At 42.1% G+C, this 20,145-nt stretch overlaps 1 protein-coding gene across 6 annotated transcripts in view; it reads left to right on the top strand.

The window, feature by feature from the left end:
• The window catches only part of gigyf2 (GRB10 interacting GYF protein 2), a 119,135-nt gene that overhangs the window by 19,234 nt on the left and 79,756 nt on the right, over positions 1-20,145 (top strand). For all 6 annotated transcript variants that reach the window (XM_033031040.1, XM_033031046.1, XM_033031043.1 and 3 more), the window contains exons 3-8: positions 3,549-3,678; positions 4,612-4,707; positions 6,030-6,138; positions 10,840-10,948; positions 17,739-17,779; positions 18,328-18,411. In XM_033031040.1, the coding sequence (XP_032886931.1) occupies positions 3,549-3,678; positions 4,612-4,707; positions 6,030-6,138; positions 10,840-10,948; positions 17,739-17,779; positions 18,328-18,411 (569 nt within the window). The remainder of the gene's footprint in view (positions 1-3,548; positions 3,679-4,611; positions 4,708-6,029; positions 6,139-10,839; positions 10,949-17,738; positions 17,780-18,327; positions 18,412-20,145) is intronic.

The following is a 20,145-nucleotide window of genomic DNA, read 5'->3' as shown; positions in this document are numbered from 1 at the left end:
CAGCAATTTTGTGTACCTGTGACTCTATTTATATGTTCCCTGTTGTTTTTAAATTATTGTCTGTAACTGTGGAACTGTGCTGCTGCCTGTCTTGGCCAGGACTCTCTTGTAAAAGAGATTTTAAATCTCAATGAGACTTCTCCTGGTTAAATAAAGGTTAAATTAAAAAATAATTTAAAAAACCTGGATAAATCCAACGAATAGTTGTGAATGTTGCTCATGAAATAACTACGGTACTGATACTCCATATTAAGAGCATTGATTTGCCATTTAAATGAATTCTGTAATAACGTATCAACGGTAGCAATGACAATTGAACACTGCGGTATTAATGTTTCACGTGTTCACAATTTAATTAATCCATCTTTATGGATTAAAACAAATAATAACATTGGGAATTAAAACACATTTGATTGCATTCCGTTATCAAACATAGTCAATGTTCGCTCTGAAGACATTTCCAGTGCAGTAGGGTTGAATGGGCGGGGGTGAATCAGTGCGGGATGGATAGATGAGGGGGGGGGGGGGTTTGAGAAGGCAATCGGTGCGGGATGGTTGGATTGAGGCAGGGGAATTAGTGCGTGTTGGTTGGAGTAGGTAAAATTGTGAGGGGAGAGCGCGGGGGATGTCAGTGGGGATTGAATGGGAGGATCAGTACGGGATGGATGGGGATCGTTGCTGGATAAATGGGGGGAGGGGGGGGGTGTTAGTTCAGGATGAATGGGGGGGGATCCAGTACAGGATTAACGGGGAGATCATTACAGGATAGATGGGGGGATCGTTGCCGGATAAATGGAAGGGGGGGGGGGGGGTCAGTACAGGATGAATGGGGAGATCACTACAGGATGGGTGGGGGTATTGGTGCAGGATAAATGGAGGGGGGGTCAGTACAGGATGGATCGGGAGATCCGTGCAGGATGCATGGGTGGTTCAGTATAGGACGAATTGGGGGGGGGGGGGGGGTCAGTACAGGATGACTGGTGAGAGCAGTGCAGGATGGATGGGAAGGGGGGGGGGTCAGTACAGAATGAATTTGGGGACCAGTGTAGGATGGATGGGGAGTGGCAGGAGAATCAATGCGAGGTGGAAAGGGTGATCAGTACAGGATTAATAGATCGGGGGGGGGGGGGGGGGGAGATGGGGAGGGGAGCACAGGGGATGTCAGTGAGGACTGAATAGAGTTGAGAATGGGGATCAGTGCGGGATGAAGAGCAGGGGTTCCAGGATAAGGGGGATGGAGGGGGGCGTACGAGAGAGAGAGAGAGAGAGAGAGAGAGAGAGAGAGAGGGGAAGGGGCAGAGGAGGTGGAGAGGAAGGAAGGTCAGAACTCCTTGGACAACACCGGCATCATGGCCCAGCTGCCTTGGCTGTCTCTGTCCACCGCCAAGTGCTGCTGCCAAAGGGGGAGGCAGTTGGGATCTCCTCGCCACCGCCTCCCCTCCTCCGCCTGCCAACAGGAAGGTGCGGGGCCGAGCGGTGCAGTTGCTTCATACGGCGGAAGGGGGCCTCTCCCTTCCTCCCTCTTCCCGGCCTCGGCGTGCGGGAGGGTTTGTTTTGAAAGCGGTTATCGCTGTTGGCGGAGTAGCACGCAGCAGCCGCTATGAGGGCGGGCGGGGTGCGGGAGGAGGTGGAGTCGCTGCCATTGCTGCTGTGCGGGCTCGTCATTCCCTCCGTCACCCCGCACCTAGTATCTTTGCCCCACACTTTCCAGACAAGGGACAACATTACATAAAAACATCATAAAATACATATAAAATCTTAGCATATCTATCTATTATATATTAAAACTGTGTGTGTGTGTTTGTGGGTGCCAGATTCGGCCTTTGATTCCTTGGTCCGCCAGCACGCCGTCATGAAACTCCGTCATTTTTTCCATTTCGCTACCTCATTCACTTTTACATTCAATTATGCACTCCTCAAAACATTTTTTCTTTTTTATGTACACATTTTTTAATAAAATCCTTCACCCCCCCGCCCCCCCCCAATAAAGAGAGAGGATGGATTTGGCTGCCTGTAGCAGTCAGCCAATAGTACTGTGGCCATATATGCAGGCTCGAGCTTTGCCTGTGTGATTTGAATGAGAATAATGGATTGGCTTCAAAAGTGCTGACTGATTTTGGGCGTCGCACGGCGTCGGGCGGTGACGTCATCACGCAACGCCACGTGCTAGGCATACGATGTCAAGAAGCTGCGTACGATGTCAAGACGCTGCGTACGCCTGTAATGCGCTTGCGTGCGCATGCGGGCCGACAGGCCGCAGGCGCCCGAAGATTTCGGTCACTGCAGGAATTTCGGAGCCCCGCGTGATGTCGGTACCAGCCCCGCACAACTCCATACCCCTCCGCGCTTCTCAGTGGGACCGGCCCCGCGCGGCCATACGGTGCCTGTACACCTCAAGCGACCACGAGGTCGCGTAATTTTTGAGCCAATGTCGCGTAAGTGGGACAGGCCCTTTAGTCTTTGCAAACTTGTCTTTTCATAGTTCGACCACAGGTGCGCAGTATACAGTGTGCAATATGCTCTAAAAAGCGACATCTTCACCACATCTGTACACGCGCCAAACTTACGCAAGAGAATATTCGCCTGTACATACAGCATACATCGTTGCCTATAAATATCCTCAGTATAGCACAAGTACTTTGTGTTTTGATTGTCATTTGTAATCTGAAAGATGAATTAGGTGAGGTAATACATTTTTGCTGAGGTGTGAACTTCTGTTTAAACAAATGCTCTTATATAAACTGGGAACAATTGTTTTGAAAAGCTTTGGGTATTGAAAATGTGCACAATTAAGGTTTTATCAAGACATTTAATCTCTTAAAAGGTCTATTTCTGAAAGAAACTTGCAAGGATCAAGTTAGTGTCAGTATTGTTAGTGAGAGGGAACATTATTGTATACTACCACTTTGAAAATCAAACTGCATTAGTGTTAATTGATATTATTCAACAATTTATATGTAACTTTCCATTTGCTGCAATTTATGGGGTAATTATATGTTCTGTAGTCACATTAATTTCTGAATAATTTAACTGCTTGAAGAAGAGTTGATTATTTGCTGTTAATCATTTGCCTTGCCCTACCTTCATTGGCAAAACACTGTATTGTCAATAAATACAATTAATTGGCACGAACTATATCTAGGATTGGGCAGTAGAAGCACCTGCTTATTTATATCTTAACATTCAGCGGCATTCATATGTTAGAATTCCATAACTAAGAATAAGCATAATTTTCAACAATTTAATAACTATAATTGCTAAGTTTGCTTATTATTCAATATAAATTTATTCAGAACCTTTTATCAAAATAGTTTAGTGCCAAATATTTACACAGGGCAAGTCCCAATTTGTACAATAGATGGTATGTTAACATGGAAATGTTAACAGAAGGTAACATTCCTTTTCGGGCAGCGAGGAAATACTTAGGTACATTTTTTTTTAATGACATTAATTGTGTAAAACATAAATTAAATATCACCAATAAGCGAAATAAACAAGTGTTAGTGCCTCCATTGCTGAAAGTCAAAGTGTTTTCTCCTTTCTCTTAGGCTCCGTGCATTGTCAAGTGGAGGGAGTATTACCTCTCCACCCCTCTCACCAGCATTTCCAAAGTATAAGTTAGCGGATTACCGTTATGGAAGGGAAGAAATGCTAGCACTTTATATAAAGGATCTTAAGGTATGTCTTGATTGCTTATTAAGTTGCATGATTGTTTTGGAAATTCGTAGTTGTTAACTCCGATAGAATTAGTTGAAAATGATCCAATTCCTTTTCTGAGTGTTATGATTAGAAACATAGAAAATAGGTGCAGGAGTAGGCCATTCGGCCATTCAATATGATTATGGCTGATCATCCTACTCAGTATCCTGATATATGATTATATATTAGAGAATTAAAACAAATTATATGGAATTGAAAATTGCATTAATTCGTAACATAATTAAATGATCTTCAGTTAGGACACTAGTATTTTGAAAATTGTGTAATAAACGTTTATAGAAATATAATTAAAGATATTGCAGCAATTTTGTGCAGCAACGTTGGAGAAAGATGTGCCAGAATAATTATTCATCTTATCATGCAAAATCTCAGACTAAATCAGGAAAGTATCTTAAATTCACTCTTCTGTCTGCTCCATTTTTGCAACAAATTTAATTGAATTTCAATAGTAATTGAGTTGTGTAACAATCTTATTTGTGAGTAAAGAAATTGCTGTTCAGGAGTTTCAGTATTTTCCTGATGATAGTTAAATTGGGGGAAACAAAATTAGAAAGCTAGTTGCCTGAAATTTGTTCTTGGAATGCTTTTGAGCATTATGATATTACTATTCAGCTTTTGTTTCCAGTCTAAGCTTGTACATTTAGTTATGGTGTTGTAGACACTGGGAACTACAGATGCTGGAATATTGAGTAAAACACCTAACGCTGGAGCAGGTCAGGCAGTTTCTCTGGAGGATGTGGATAGACTGTTTGATCCGCTAGAGCGCTTTGCTCAAGTTATGGTGATGTTTTAGCTTTTTGTACCGCCGTTATTCTTTTAATCTGTAATGTTTTGTATAAAGAAGATGGTACGATTTATTGCTGCTTTAATTCTCGTCTTTATATAATTTAGGTTCCTGTCGACCTAAATGATAAAGAGTTTCTTCCTATTTTGCAAGAGGAGCCCCTGCCACCTTTAGCACTTGTACCTTTTACAGAAGAAGAACAGGTAGGTAAATAAATAGAGTAAGAAAATGGTTACTACTTTTAATGGTAAAACATCATTTTATTTAGGGTACATAAAATTGCTGGGGAAACTCAGCGGGTGCAGCAGCATCTATGGAGCGAAGGAAATAGGCGACGTTTCGGGGCGAAACCCTTCTTCAGACTGATGCTGCTGCTTCAGACTGATTCTTCATAGATGCTGCTGCACCCGCTGAGTTTCCCCAGCAATTTTGTGTACCTTCGATATTCCAGCATCTGCAGTTCCTTTTTGAACACAATCATTTTATTTAGGTTGGTTTTGCACAGTAGAAACTTCTTAAACATTTGAACTTTGTTCATAGGAGCGTTAGAGAATTTAGTTACTTTCATCGGACCAATTGTTTTTCAATCTTAAACTGGGTCAGGTATCACCCCGCTCTCCAAGGTGCACACATTCTTAACTTGGACATTAAGTTGTATCTTCATTATTACTGAGGCAAATTCATCAGGTTCAATATCTCATGATATTGCGAGTGTTCCATAATTAGTTTTTTTACCTCAGATCTTTAGGAAAGCACAATAAATAGTTTTGCAGTGAAGTCCATGATGCACTGAGGAGTACTTAAAAACAAGTTATATAAATAGTAAAGCACTTGTTGTTACAGTGCACTCCATGGATTGTCACATTGTTGTGGTGGAGAAGCTTATGCAGACCTGTGATCCTGAGAGCAATGCCGTCTGGAGCTATGCTCCTGGTAGGGCCACCCTTGGCGGTAAGGTCGAGGGGGAGGTTTCTGACAAAGAGCAATCCAACCAAGACCTCAAAGGTGGAACAGGTGGAGGACGATGGCTGACGTTAGTGGAGCGTTACAACAGCTGGGAAGGTGGATGAAGGCTGCAGCAGAAAAGGGTCTCCGGTCATCTTGGACTTCATGCCACTGGGTCCTGATCCAGATCTGTCAAGGACCGTGGGGTGGCTGTCTGTGCACCAGTCTCCCAACGTTAAACAAAGTCATGCACAGACGTCCTCCATATAGGGAATAGCACCCTGGAGACACCCATGGTCAGCCATGACCGAAGGGGGCCTAAGATGTTGGTACAATGTTTAAACAGCATCTGCATATGGTGCTTAGGCAGCAAGTGAACGGCAGAACTTGTGTTCGTAAAATATACATGAGTACATTCTGATTACATTATTCCCAATTATGCTATATTGTACTTAGATTATAGGTGTATCTTGGGCTTGGTTTGGAAAAATTCATTAAACTTTGGCAGTTCGACAAATAATTTGTATCTTTTTATGACTTTTTGACTGGTTGATTTTTGTTCTTTGTTCAAATCCACCAGAGAAATTTCTCCATGTCTGTAAATAGTGCAGCAGTCCTAAGATTAATGGGACGAGGTGGAGGAACAGTGGTAGGGGCGGCAAGAGGTAGAAGTTCCTCAAGAGGCAGAGGTAAGCATCAGAAATTTCAGCATCCTAAATTTGATTTGCCACTCGATGGATGCCTGCTTAATGGCTCAACAATTTAAGGAAATCAGTGCATATGCTTCATAGTAATTAATTAATTGTCAGAGCATCTACTTGCTATGTCAAATATTAGGACCTCAGAGGCATAATCATACAGCAAGAAAACAGCACCATCGGCCCAACTTGCCCATGCCAACTAAGTTGCCTACTTAAGTTGTCCAATTTGTCTGCATTTCCCATATCTCTCCAAAACTTTCCTATGAATGTACCTGCCTAAATGTTTTCTAAACATTGTGATTGTACCTGCCTCTGCCACTTCATACATAGAAACATAAACATTGAAAATAGGTGCAGGAGGAGGCCATTCGGTCCTTCGAGCCAGCACCGCCATTCATTGTGATCATGGCTGATCCTCCCCTTTCAATAACCCGTGCCTGCCTTCTCCCCATAACCACTAGCCCCTAGAGCTCTATCTAACTCTCTCTTAAATCCATCCAGTGATTTGGCCTCCACTGCCCTCTGTGGCAGGGAATTCCATAAATTCACAACTCTCTGGGTGAAAACATTTTTTCTCACCTCAGTCTTAAATTACCTCCCCTTTATCCTAAGACTGTGGCCCCTGGTTCTGGACTCGCCCAACATTGGGAACATTTTTCCTGCATCTAGCTTGTCCAGTCCTTTTATAATTGTATATGTTTCTATAAGATTTGCCCCTCATCCTTCTAAACTCCAGTGAATACAAGCCTAGTCTTTTCAATCTTTCCTCATATGACAGTCCCGCCATCCCAGGGATCAATCTCGTGAACCTACGCTGCACTGCCTCAATTACAAGGATGTCCTTCCTCAAATTTGGAGACCAAAACTGTACACAATACTCCAGATGTGGTCTCACCAGAGCCCTATACAAATGCAGAAGAACCTCTTTACTCTTATACTGAAATCCTCTTGTTATGAAGGCCAACATTCCATTAGCTTTCTTCACTGCCTGCTGTACCTGTAAACCAACTTTCAGTGACCGGTGTACAAGGACGCCCAGGTCTCGCTGCACCTCCCCCTTACCTAACCTAACCCCATTGAGATAATAATCTGCCCCCTTGTTTTTGCCGCCAAAGTGGATAACCTCACATTTACTGCATCTGCCACGCATCTGCCCACTCACTCAACCTGTCCAGGTCACCCTGCAACCTCCTAACATCCTCTTCACAGTTCACACTGTCACCCAGCTTTGTGTCATCCGCAAACTTGCTAGTTTTGCTCCTAATTCCCTCTTCAAAATCATTAATATATATGGTAAACAGTTGCGGCCCCAACACTGAGCCTTGCGGCACTCCACTCGCCACTGTCTGCCATTCTGAAAAGGACCCGTTCACTCTTACTCTTTGCTTCTGGTCTGCCAACCAATTTTCTATCCATGTCAACACCCTACCCCCAATACCATGTGCTCTAATTTTAGTCACCAGTCTCCCGTGCGGGACCTTATCAGAGGCTTTCTGAAAGTTTAGTTACACTACATCCACTGGAACCCCTTCATCCATTTTACTTGTCACATCCTCAAAAAATTCCAGAAGATTAGTCAAGCATGATTTCCCTTTCATAAATCCACGTTGACTTGGACTAATCCTTTTACTGCTATCCAAATGCCCCATTATTACCTCTTTAATAATTGACTCCAGCATCTTTCCCACCACCGAAGCCAGGCTAACTGGTCTGTAATGCCCAGTTTTCTCTCTCGCTCCTTTCTTGAAAAGTGGGATAACATTAGCTATCCTCACCTGGAAGCTTGTTATATATAACCCCTTTCCTCCGTATGGAAAGAAAGTTGACCCACAGATCTCTGCGGCATACCACTAGTCACAGGCCTCCATTCTGAAAAACAGTGTTCTACACTCTCACTCTGACCACCAAGCTAATTTTGTATCTAATTTGCTCGTTCACCCTGAATCCCATGTTATCAGATCTTCTGGACCCGCCTTACATGTGAGAGTTGGCCAAAGGCATTGCTAAAGTCCATGTAGACAATGCCCACTGCCATCCCCTATCAATCCTCTTGGTGACATCGTTAAAAAGAAACTCAAATCAAATTTATGACACATGATTTCCCATGTACAAAGCCATGCTGAATATACCTATATATATTTATACATACCTATAGCACAGCTGGTAAAGCTGCTGCCTCACAGCGCTAGAGACCAGGGTTCGATCCTGACCTCAGGTGCTTTCTGTGTGGAGTTTGCATATTCTCCCTGTGACAGTGTGGGTTTCCTCTGGGTGCTCCGATTTCCTCCTGTATCCCAAAGATGTATAGCTTTGTAGGTTAATTGGTCTCTGTAAATTGTTCTTAGTTTGTAGGATAGAACTAATGTATGTTCGTTGGTTGGCGTGGACTCGATGGGCCGAAGGGCCTGGTTCCACGCTGTTTCTCTAAACTAAACTAAACCAAACTCTTAGTCTGACTCTCAGTCTGAAGAAGAGTCGCGACCTGCAAAATCAACTATTTTTCTCCAGTGATGCTGCCTGATCCGCTGAGTAACTCCAGCATTTGGTGTCTATTTTTGGTGTAAGCCAGCATCTGCAGTTCCTTCTTTCATACTAAACTAAACTAAATGTCTTTCTATGTTTTAACTCCAGATATTTCTGTGTTAACTTTTTATTTCTCCTTCCCAGATCTAACAAAGCCTCTTTGACCTAAATGTAAACTCCTGTTTTTCTTTCCCTGGATCTTACCTGATCTGAGTTTTTCCAACAATTTTTAAATGTCAGATTTCTAGAATCTGTAGTTTTTTTTTATTTTCATATGTTGGTGCTAGACATTCAGTTATGCAGTATATTGTTTTTACCTGTCTGCGGTGAAAAATCTATAATCGTGCTAATCATGAAAACATTGCCAAATGCCCAGATTTCATAATTGCTGTTTGTTCTTAAACTGGATTACTTGGTACTGCACTTTGCACGTGCATGGATGATATTAATTTCAGTACTTGAATTTCAGTGCAGTACTCCCTGCTTTAATTGTATCATGCTTGTATGTTCAGGGAACATACACAATCTGAACTAAGTTTTATGTGTTACCTTGGACTCGTGTACAGCACCTGCACTAGTTTTATTGGATAAACATTTCCTTCTCATCTTGGAGGGGCCATGAGTGGAGACTCTGCTGATATACTGTTGGAGATTGCAGAAGTAACTTCTCCAGTTATTGGACTCTGCCGTGCATCCTTGAGCAGATTTCCTGCTGGGTTTGCATTCTACCAGGCAATTGAGGCTAACTCTGAAGCCAGTATAAATGTGTTACTGAATATACATTGAATACATTGAAACAAAGGGAAAAAGGTCTCATTCAATACTTTTTGCAAATAATTTGCAGGAAGTACTGATTATACTTTCATTTCTGCACATACCTATTGCTGTTTTGACTACTGTGCCTGTGGCAATGAAAATCACCGTCACCTTGAATTAAGCTTCCAGGCTAGCGCAGACAGAAGAGGCTGTTCTATGCAAATTGTTGCAGTTTATGTTCATTTAATTTTTTTTACAGTTGCTGTCTATTGGAGAAGAAATCTCGTGTGTGTGAGTGTGCGCGTGCGCGCGGCCGCCAAGAAATTTTGTCCCCCGGTCCCCTCCATATTTTTATAGCGATTTCCGTGCCTGTATGTTTGCAGGGACTATGATCATTCCAAATATTCTGATATAGATTGCTCTTGTGGCTCTCTAGAGTCATCCTGTAAACCCTGAATTTTGCCTGTCTTCACTTCCTGAATGGTAAATTCTGTGACTATTCAGTATCACACTTTCAGCAAGTTTCTCAGATGGCCTGAGGTGCTTGCTATACTGCAGCTGTTGGCAAGGCAACATTTCCTTGACCTATCACTCTCTTGCCTCTAGGTTGTGCTGTGGGACTCAAGTTTAATTGGGACAACAAGGTCACCATGGACTAATGGAAAATGCTGCATATTTCCTTGATGATATTTCGGTTCCTGGGCAGTCTATGCCCTTGTTTGTAGTTTCCTAAGCTTTACAGAGAAAGTCTTGAACTTTTTTGGTACCCTTCCACTGAGATCAGTTAGTTTAGGTGTTAGTTTAGCTTATTGTCATGTGAAAAGCTTTTTGTTCAGCTTTTTTTAAAAGCTTTTTCCTTTTAGACTTTATTGGACAACTGACAGAGGGGGCCATGCCATGGGGATCAGTAATGGAAAATTTGTCATATCTGAATATTTTGTCAGGATGTGCTTCATATCCTGTATTTTCACTTGAGAACCTTCTCCCATGACTGCACACAGTATCTGCAGATAAGCAACTTCATCATGTGTAGTGGACACAACCTCCGTTGATGTTTAATGATAGGTCAGAATTAAGAATAAGCATGTTAATCAAGTGTTATCTTGGGGGTTACATCGATTAGACATATATTCCTGGTTTCCACAGTCACATGTGTTAATGTTGCACTGATTATGTCAAACATTTGAAACTATTTTTATCTTTTCCTTAGTTTATAGCAGTTCTGGTGCAGTATATTTGTTCAATATTTAGTAATTTTTTTACCATGCTATGTTTACTTGGCGCATTGACAACATTGAGAAATGTATTGTGCTTAAATACGTCATGTGTAGCACAACAAGAAACTGGATAAAAACTTCTATAATTTAAAATTTAAAATTTGCTAAGTTCTATTTTTTTTTAATTCTTCAGGTCGCGGACGAGGTGAAGGTGGTTTTTACCAAAGAAGTTTTGATGAAGGTGAAGTCGGGTTTGGTCGAGGGGTGCGAGAAATGCACAGATCGCAAAGTTGGGAAGAAAGGTGAGTTGATGTATTTAAAACATTACTGTGGAACTTATTTCCAATTCAGTTACTTCTCTAGAAACTTACATTTTCAATGGTATGAATAACCAAACAATTAACAGTTTCTATGACTGTTTCAGTCTTTCTTGAGCTTCCCCTGTTATGAACTTATCTAAGTCTATCTTGTCTTCATTACAAGATTTTCCCCAAATTCAACTTACATTTATTCATGTCCTTTTTTCCTTAACACCAATCAGTCGTAGAAATTCAGCATAGAAACTTGCCCTTTGGCCCAATTAGTCCACACCAACTATCAACCATCCATTTGTATTAATCCATTTTAATCCCATTTTTTATTCTCCACACATTCTCAACAATTCCCCCACATTTTACAATTTGCCTACAATTGTGAGGTATGGCAAAAACTTGAACACAAGTGTCATATTTTGTTTCTTAAAACAGGATATATGTAAGTATCAGTAGATTTGGTCTTTATTTCAAAGAGGCTTTTAAAAATAATCTCCCAAGTCTTGCATTCAAGAAGTAAAGGGCCTGTCCCATGAGCATGCGACTGCATGCGGCGAGCGAGACCAAACCGGAAGCGGAGGCCGCGCGGAGATCGAGTGATCCCGTACGAGTTGACTTGAAGTTCGAGCTAAGTCCACGGGAAGTTCGCACTAGGCGTACGCCGTTAAGACGGTGCGTACGGCGTCGGGACGTTGCGCACGCCCGTCGAGGCGCTGCGTACGGACTCAATGCAGCTGCGGGCAGGCCACTGCCGCGCGGAATTTTTGAACAGTGTTCGTTTTTCGGAACCCCGCGCGATGTTGGGACCAGCTCCGCACAACTCCATACGGCTCCGGCGATCGAAGTGGGACCGGTCCCGCGAGGCCGTACGACTCGAGCGACCACGTTAGGCCGCGCTTGCCGCATGCAGTCGCATGTTGGTGGGACAGGCCCTTTAATATGGAGTTTTATGGATACTATGTAGTTAATGACTGCAGAGTGAAAATAAATCTGTATCTGAAGGCCTGATTCTTGTTATAATGGGAAAAATTGAGGCTGCAGTTTTTTAAAACAAATCATATTGATTTTTACACTTTTGCAGCTCATACAATAGCCAGTGTATTGAAAGATTTACTTTGGAAAACTCAGCCAGCAAAAGTAAATATCTGAAAAATTATAATGCGTTAATTGGATTATCAGAATAAATTTACAAATTAAAGTAAAATGTGCCTTTCAGACTGCTTTCTTCAAACGTACAAACCTTCAGAGCTTTGAAGTTTTTCTGTCGAATCATCCAAAAATTTGAGCCAAAATTGTTATGTGCAGCAATTAAGGAGTATTATAGTGTAGCACAATAGCAGATTGATCTTTTAAAACATGGTATTTCTGGAATTAGGTTTGCAATTTTGGGGTTGATTTAATTTATGTGCTGTCATTGCATTTAAATTACCATTATTGGCATTGTTTTTTTATACCTCAAATTCTAAATCATTCTCTTTTCCTGATGAGGATTGTAAATCAAGCCAGCCCGTGGAGTAGATGAGCAGAATGCACATTATATTGATGATGATGTGCAAATCTAAGTAAGTTTATAACATGCCAAAAAGTTGGGGCGAAAATAATTTGATTTTTTTAATCAACTTCCTAGAAAAAGTCCAGTTTGTTTACAAGATACAAGATACATTTATTTGTCACATGTGCCAGATGCCACAGTGAAATGAGATAACCATACAGCCATACAATAAAAATAAAGAATGTTTCATTATGTTGTTACTGGCAATAATGGTTGGCTTATGGTAGAAATTAGGAAGAGCTGTTGTTAGGACCTACAACACCAATTCATTTGATAATTCCAAAGGTCAGTTGTGTAGCCTGTATTAAAGCATTGAGAGCTATACGTACAACACGTCCACTGGGATTTTGGGAGTGTTTTTGCATCTTAACCTATGTCGGTATCTTGAATTTGACGATTATAAATTTGTATTTCTAACATGTAAAGCTGTGCTTAGCTTTAAAGAATTATTGCTATTCATCTATTAGTAAATAGATTTACCATTTTCCCCCAATAAAGTTACTCATGAAAAGGTTATGTTGGTGAGTGCTGCAAATTAAAACCTTTAAGTAAAAGTTGGTATTCCGGTTTGCTCTGAAAAGTTCTTGCTTAAGTTTTAGCTGAGAGCTATATAAAAACACTGCAGCATTGTAAATCACTGAATTTCTGCATTTTTTGTTATACTTTGCAAGCTTTTGCAATGAAATCCTAACGTTTCGTTTGAAATTTGTTCCTGATAGTTTCCTAATGCTCATTTAAGTTTCATCAGTATATTTTTGTCTTGAGAATGTTATTCTTCTATTGCATTACATTGCAATTTTTTTTAATTCCCTGCAACACAATAATGACAAGCTGCAAAAAACATTGTTAACTGTGACGTACTTTGGGACAACCTATGATTGTTTAAAGTATTATAAAAATTTACATATTTGTTCATTTTTCACTCCATTGCTCTAAAATCTGCTCTGGAAATATTGAAAGGCTATTTTTGCAAAATCTTTGATTTGTATTACAATATCAAAAGATTATTTTCAAAGGGGTGTGACCATTACTAGTGTTGAATTTATTGATATTTTTATTGTATACTAGTCCAAGTGGGACCCGTTGGGTCCTTATCAGACAGGAGGCCTGGTCCCCAACGTAACCCGTTTCCCCAACACAATATTCCACCACTCACCCATAGCCCCCATGGGAGGCTTTGTCCCGCAACACAACCCGTTCTTCAACGTAAGATTCCACCACTCCCCTGCCTCCCCCAGCAGTGGACTTAAAAAAAATCCAATTGCACTTCCCCTGCCTCCCCCAGCACTTCCAATTCCACTTTCCCAAGCCTCTCCCCCTCCTGTGCTGGCAGAAGCAGGATTAAGTGTTCTATGATGGCAACATTGTTGCAAATGTCGGGTGGAGGACTGTGATATCCCATGCGGATAAAATGTTGGTGGAAGCACAGAGTGTTCCTGCATTGCAACTTTGTAGCGACGTTTGTTGGAAGCTGGCAGGAAGGATTTTAACAGTAAAAGTCTTGTAAAAGTTGGCATTTTTAAACCTTTAAATATCAATACCATGAAATATAACATCAAATTTGATGGAAAGTTCATTAGACCGACGATGGGAAATAGCTGAGTACGGTTCTGCAAAAAATGTAGCACTACAGTGCACCGTTTTGGTGGAAATACAATCACACAGACAGACCCACACATAGAAATAAGATGAGACTTTTAATAGTATACTATTTAATATGGGAGAGAATTTTATTGTATGGGTAAAATTATTATATGATAAACCGACGGCAAGAATATTAACTAATAATATGTTATCTCCAAAATTCCAATTATCGAGGGGCAATAGGCGGGGATGTGCATTATCACCCCTGCTATTTGCCCTTATGATAGAGCCTTTGGCTGAAAGTGTAAGAATTAATCCGAATATTCAGGGATATAATACTAAGGACTCAAATAATAAAATCTCGTTATACGCAGACGATATACTTTTATATATTACAACCTCACAAACGAGTATTCCAACCTTATTAAATTTAATAGAGGAATTTGGTTCTTTTTCAGGATACAGAATAAATTGGAATAAAAGTGAAATTATGTTATTAAAGCCTCAAGAAACGACTCAGTTATTAATATCCCCTTTAAAATTGCAACAGAAAAATTTAAGTATTTGGGTATTCAAATTACTAGAAGATACAAATCATTATTTAACGCTAATTTTATGGCATTATTGAATAAATTGAACGCGTTGATTAAATTCTGGAAAACGCTTCCGTTGTCATTAATAGGCAGAATAAATGCTATAAAAAGGATTTTATTACCTCAAATATTATACCTATTTCAATCTATACCAATATATATACCAAAACATTAAAAAAAAAAAAACTAGATTAAATTATTACCAACTTTATTTGGGACCATAGATCACATAGAATTCAAAGAAAACACCTGTGTAAACCCAAAGATGTTGGGGGACTTTCACTTCCGAACTTTTTGTATTATTATTGGGCTGTGCATATTAAGAATATAATTTATTGGTTGAACAGCTCTTCCCAACAGACAGAATGGATAAGAATGGAGAAAGAGGATTGTTCTCCCTGCGATATAGGAGCGGTCCTCTTCTCCCCGATAAAACTGAATAACACAATATATAAGAATAACCCAATTATCCATAATACAATAAGAATTTGGAAACAAATAAAATTAACTTTAAAATTAAGAAACCTATCTGTGTTAATGCCAATAGTGAATAATCCTTCATTTAAACCATCTCTTAATGATAAAACATACAACCAATGGGAAAGAGTGGGAATTAAAAGGATCGGTGATATGTATGAAATGGGAAATCTGTTATCATTCCAACAATTACAAATAAAATTTAAGTTGAATGACAACCAATATTTTAAATATCTTCAGATCTGCGATTTTATGAAGAAATATATACAAAGACATCAAACTATAATTTTAGACCCACTGGAAGAAGCAATGAATATTAAGGCTGACTCACAGAAATTAATATCATATCTATATAATAGTATTTTAAATATAGAACTACCATCGACAGAGGCACTTAGAGAAGATTGGGAAGGAGAACTAATGATAAAAATCACGAAAGAAACATGGGAAAAGTATTTGATATATATACATAAATGTTCGATTAATGTAAGACAACTTAATTCAATTCAAAATTCTACATAGATTATATTATTCAAAAAATAGACTGAATAAATTCTATCCAAATACTTCTCCCATTTGTGACAAATGTCTATCTCAAAATGCCACTATAACACATTCTTTTGTTTCCTGCATAAAACTCCATAAGTTCTGGTGTGATATTTTTGATATTTACAAAATTATTCAAGATAAAAATGATTATACTTGGAGTAACGGGAGACGGGAATAAATTAAACACATTTCAAAATTCATTTTTTAATTATGGGTTAATAATAGCAAAAAAAACTACTCAAATTTTGGAAAAATACACCCATACCAACGCTTAAAATGTGGATTATAAATATGTTGGACACAGCACATCTTGAAGAAATGCGATTCCTCCTAACAGATAAACCAGACCAATTCTTAACGAGTTGGTCTCCATTTATTGACTTCTTGGAAGCATATGGTGCAACAAAATCGTAAAAAACAACTGTTTCAGGCCTGGGTGAAAGATGGTCAAGAATATAAATACTTATCTCCTATTTCCTATTTTCTACTCTTTCTCTCTTCTTTTTTACTTCTCTCCCTCACTCTCTCTCTTTTGTTTTTTTTCCTCACACACCACATCACATGTTTTTTCTACTCTATTGCCTACTCTCTTTTTCTCTCTCATTTAAAAAAAAATAAAATGAAGCTGTACATAGAATGTAACATGCCAACATATATTTGGCACCTGAAAAAAGGTACCACTGTATTGTACTTACTTTTAATAAATAAATAAATATACAAAATAGTATACTAGACCAAGTGGGACCAGTCGGGTCCCGTCCCCTCAACACGTGGTTGCGGGGGAGGGGAGGTGGTGGGGTGGCCTGCGGCGTCACACTAACCACACCCCCCCCCCCTCCCCATACACTAACCACTAACCACCCTCCACACTCACTAACCCCCCCTCTTGATGTTATATTAATATTATTCATTTGCTCCTTTTACCCATCCCCCGCCCTATCCACTCATGCATAGCCCCCAACTGCGCAGGTGCGGCTAGAGAGGGAGGGGGGGGGGGGCTGTAGAGTGGTAGGGCAGAGAGAGAGAGAGGGCAGAGACAGGGAGAGAGAGAGGGAGAGAAAGGGCAGAGACAGGTAGAGAGAGAGGGCAGAGACGGAGATGGAGAGGGCAGAGACAGGGAGAGAGAAGGCAGAGACGGAGAGATAGAGAGAGGGTAGAGGAAGGGGAGAGGGCAGAGACGGAGGGAGAGAGAGAGGGCAGAGACAGGGAGATAGGGCAGACAAGGGAGAGAGAGGGCAGAGACGGAGCGAGAGGGCAGAGACAGAGATATAGGGCAGAGACAGGGAGAGAGAGGGCAGAGACGGAGAGAGATAGGGCAGAGAGAGGGCAGAGAAGGAGAGAGAGAGGGAAGAGACGGAGAGAGAGGGAAGAGACAGGGAGAGAGAGAGAGAGGGCAGAGACAGGGAGGGGGGAAGAGGGGGCGGAGAGAGAGGGGGGCGAAGTTGTTGCGTCGCTCCAGGCCCGTCCCACTTTGGCCGTCAGTTCTGCGACAGGCCGTTGGCACGCAAAGATTTTGTTCACTACAAAAATTTCGGTGCCCCGCGCAATGTCACGCTCAACTCCATACCCCTCCGTGCTTCTCAGTGGGACCGGGCCCGCGTGGCCATACGATGCCCGTGCGCCTCAACGTGACCATGAGGTCGCGTAAAGTGGGACAGGCCCTTAACTCACCATTCTCCTCTGCTGCAAGTCAAATAGGTTTTGTTCCGATCGGTGAAATAGTACAAAAGTTATGAAGGTTTTGAAGGTTCCCCCTCCCCCACACCCATCCCTCCGCCACAGCCCCCTCCCCCACCCTCCCTACGGCACCCCTATCCCTCACACCCCATACCCCTTCCGCAGAGTGGTGGAATATTGCTTTGGGGAAGGGGTTGCGTTGGGGGGAACCAGGCCTCCCGTGTGACTGGGACCTAACGGGTCCCACTTAGTCTAGTATGTTACTACAATTGTTTTAATGTTGAATAATTTTTTTGTATTGACTCTTGGCATTTGCTTGAATAAATTTAAATGATCTTATTTTTACTAGAGGAGAACGACGGTTTGAAAAACCAGGGAGAAAAGACCCAGGTCAGTTTAACATTTAAAGTATTAACTTATTAACTTTGAATTGTTCCAGGAGGATTTATGTAATTTTAACTGCAGAATATACTTTGGGGTTTTGGGGTGAAAGTGAAAGATTGACATTCGCTTGTAAAATCTGGGTTAAAACCTAATCTAATGTTTTAAAATGCTGGAAGGTTGAGAGGTGGAACTGGGTTTTGGAGTAGTGTTTCTTGCTGGTAACATGCTAGAATATTTCACAGCAAATTACTAGTTTGTGCTCACACTGTATGTGAAAAGGATGAAAGTTTTTCCTGAGCACTGACATTCACTTTTTGGTAACAAGATATTTCCAACACCTACTTTTATTCAATGTAATGATAAACTAAGAATTTTTGAAATTTTTGAAGCTGTATCTCAAAATGTTTCTATTGTCCTTAATTTCCTCCATTGTAGGTACATTTGAATTTGCATGTTACATCAGGTTAAAGAAAAGTTATTTTGTTTTCAAACATAATATATTATTGTGTAGCATTTAAGAGATGGTGATTAAATTCTATACACATTTATTTAAGGATTGAATCATCCGAAAGACCAGCACTCCAACCTGGGTGCTCCAAATGACTTCCTCTCTACATCTGGGTTTCCTTTAAAATCAGGTACGTTTGGGTTAACTGAACTGAAGCTGAAGCTGTTTGTGGACTTTTTTGAATGAGCTAGTAGCTGTGCAAGTACCTTTCACTTGATGGAATAAAGTCCCTGGCTGTAGTACGGCAAAGTTGTGCTGCCCCCATTATGTAGGATCCTAGTTCTGTGGATGAGTATACCGATGAAAGCCATTTAGCATTCAATTCATTCTGCAGCCTTTACAGGTGTTCAGTATGTTGAGGGTGCAGCAAATGTTATACGCATTCTGTAGCTGATTCTGGACTTGGAAGGAGTAGGCTTCATGTTTAACACTGGAAGCTTGCTGGTCGGTGGGGGCGCTGCAAGCCGGCAGCCCTGCCAGCAGCGTGTTAGTTTTTTCTACTTATTTTGTTTTTTAGTGTGTCTCAATGTGTGTTTTTCATGTTTCTCTGTGTGTCTTGTGTGGGGGGTGGTATGGGTGGGTAAGGGGGAATTCGCTTCGGTCGCCTACTGCACAGAGAGGCAACTTTTTCCATGTCGCCTCCCCCGTGGCCTGGCATCGAGTATCGGTTTCGGCCTTTCCCAGAGACACGCCCGGGGCTTCAGCTGCGGGCGCAGCGAGGACTCTTTCGTCGCGGAGCAGGCGAGCCCTCGCCGGGGGTTGCCGGCGGGGAGCGCTGTGTTCACTGGCCCGCAGCAGCCTGAAGCCGCGGTCTGCAGAGCTCCAGCTGGTGCGGCGTCCGGAGCTTGGGATGCCTCGTTGGGGACGCCGGAGGAGAAGAGCTCCGACCGCCGGCCTGCGGCCTACTTCTAACCGCGGGTGCGGCGGGGACTTACCATCCGGAGCGGGATCCCTCGCCAGGGATCCCTGGAGAGGAGCTCCGACCGCTGGCCCTGCGGTCTGTAGTGCTTCTGGCTGCGGCGCGGCGGGGACTTTAGATCTTCGACTGCCGGCCTGTGGCCTACACCATCTTGAAGCCGTGGTCTCCGGTGGGGAGGCACCGATTCAGGACTTACCTGGACTTACCTTGTCTACACATCTGGACGCCCGCAGCGGCAACTGCGGAGGGGTGTGGTCCTGACCACGGGGGAAAATGGAGGAGGACTGACCAAATTTTGTGCCTTCCACCACAGTAATGAATGCTGTGGTGGATGTTTGTGTTAAATGTTTATTGCTTACTGTATGTTCTTTTTTTATTATACCGCTGCTGGCAAATTCATTTCACTGCACTTTATGTCGGGGTGTTGCGGCGCCTAACGGCAGCGGCTCGACTACAGTCGTCTGTCTTTATTTTATTTTTGTCTTGTTAAATGTATGTCTTGAGCTAGTTTTTATTATTATTTTTTAGCTGTGTATATGTGGGGGATGGGGGGGGGGCTGTGGGGGAAAAGTTAATCTCTTTCCTGTACGTGGACCGGACTTTTTCCCTGTTGGGTCTCCGGTGTCGTTGGACCTAACATCGTGGAGCCGGCGGCAGCCTACAACCGGGACCAACCTGAGGGCTCTAGTCGCGGAGCCTGCGGACCTGACAATGCGGAGCTGGCCGTCTTCGGAACGGGAAGAGCTGTGGTGGCGCGCGGCTGCGACCTGACTTCGGAGCTTCGGAGGCTCCGGCCTCAGGCCCGGTGGACAGGAACATCGGGAGCTCCAGGTTCCTGGTGGGAGACCGCTCCTCATAGCTCCCGCAACGGCAACCTCTCCCGCTGGACTCGCGGGTTTTAAAGGACTCGGAGCGGGGTCTAACATCGCCCCTCATGGCTTAAAT

This window comes from Amblyraja radiata, chromosome 13 (assembly GCF_010909765.2).
Source record: "Amblyraja radiata isolate CabotCenter1 chromosome 13, sAmbRad1.1.pri, whole genome shotgun sequence".
NCBI lineage: Eukaryota > Metazoa > Chordata > Chondrichthyes > Rajiformes > Rajidae > Amblyraja > Amblyraja radiata.
Note: the sequence above shows the minus strand (reverse complement) of the source record. Positions and strands in the feature narration are given on the sequence as shown.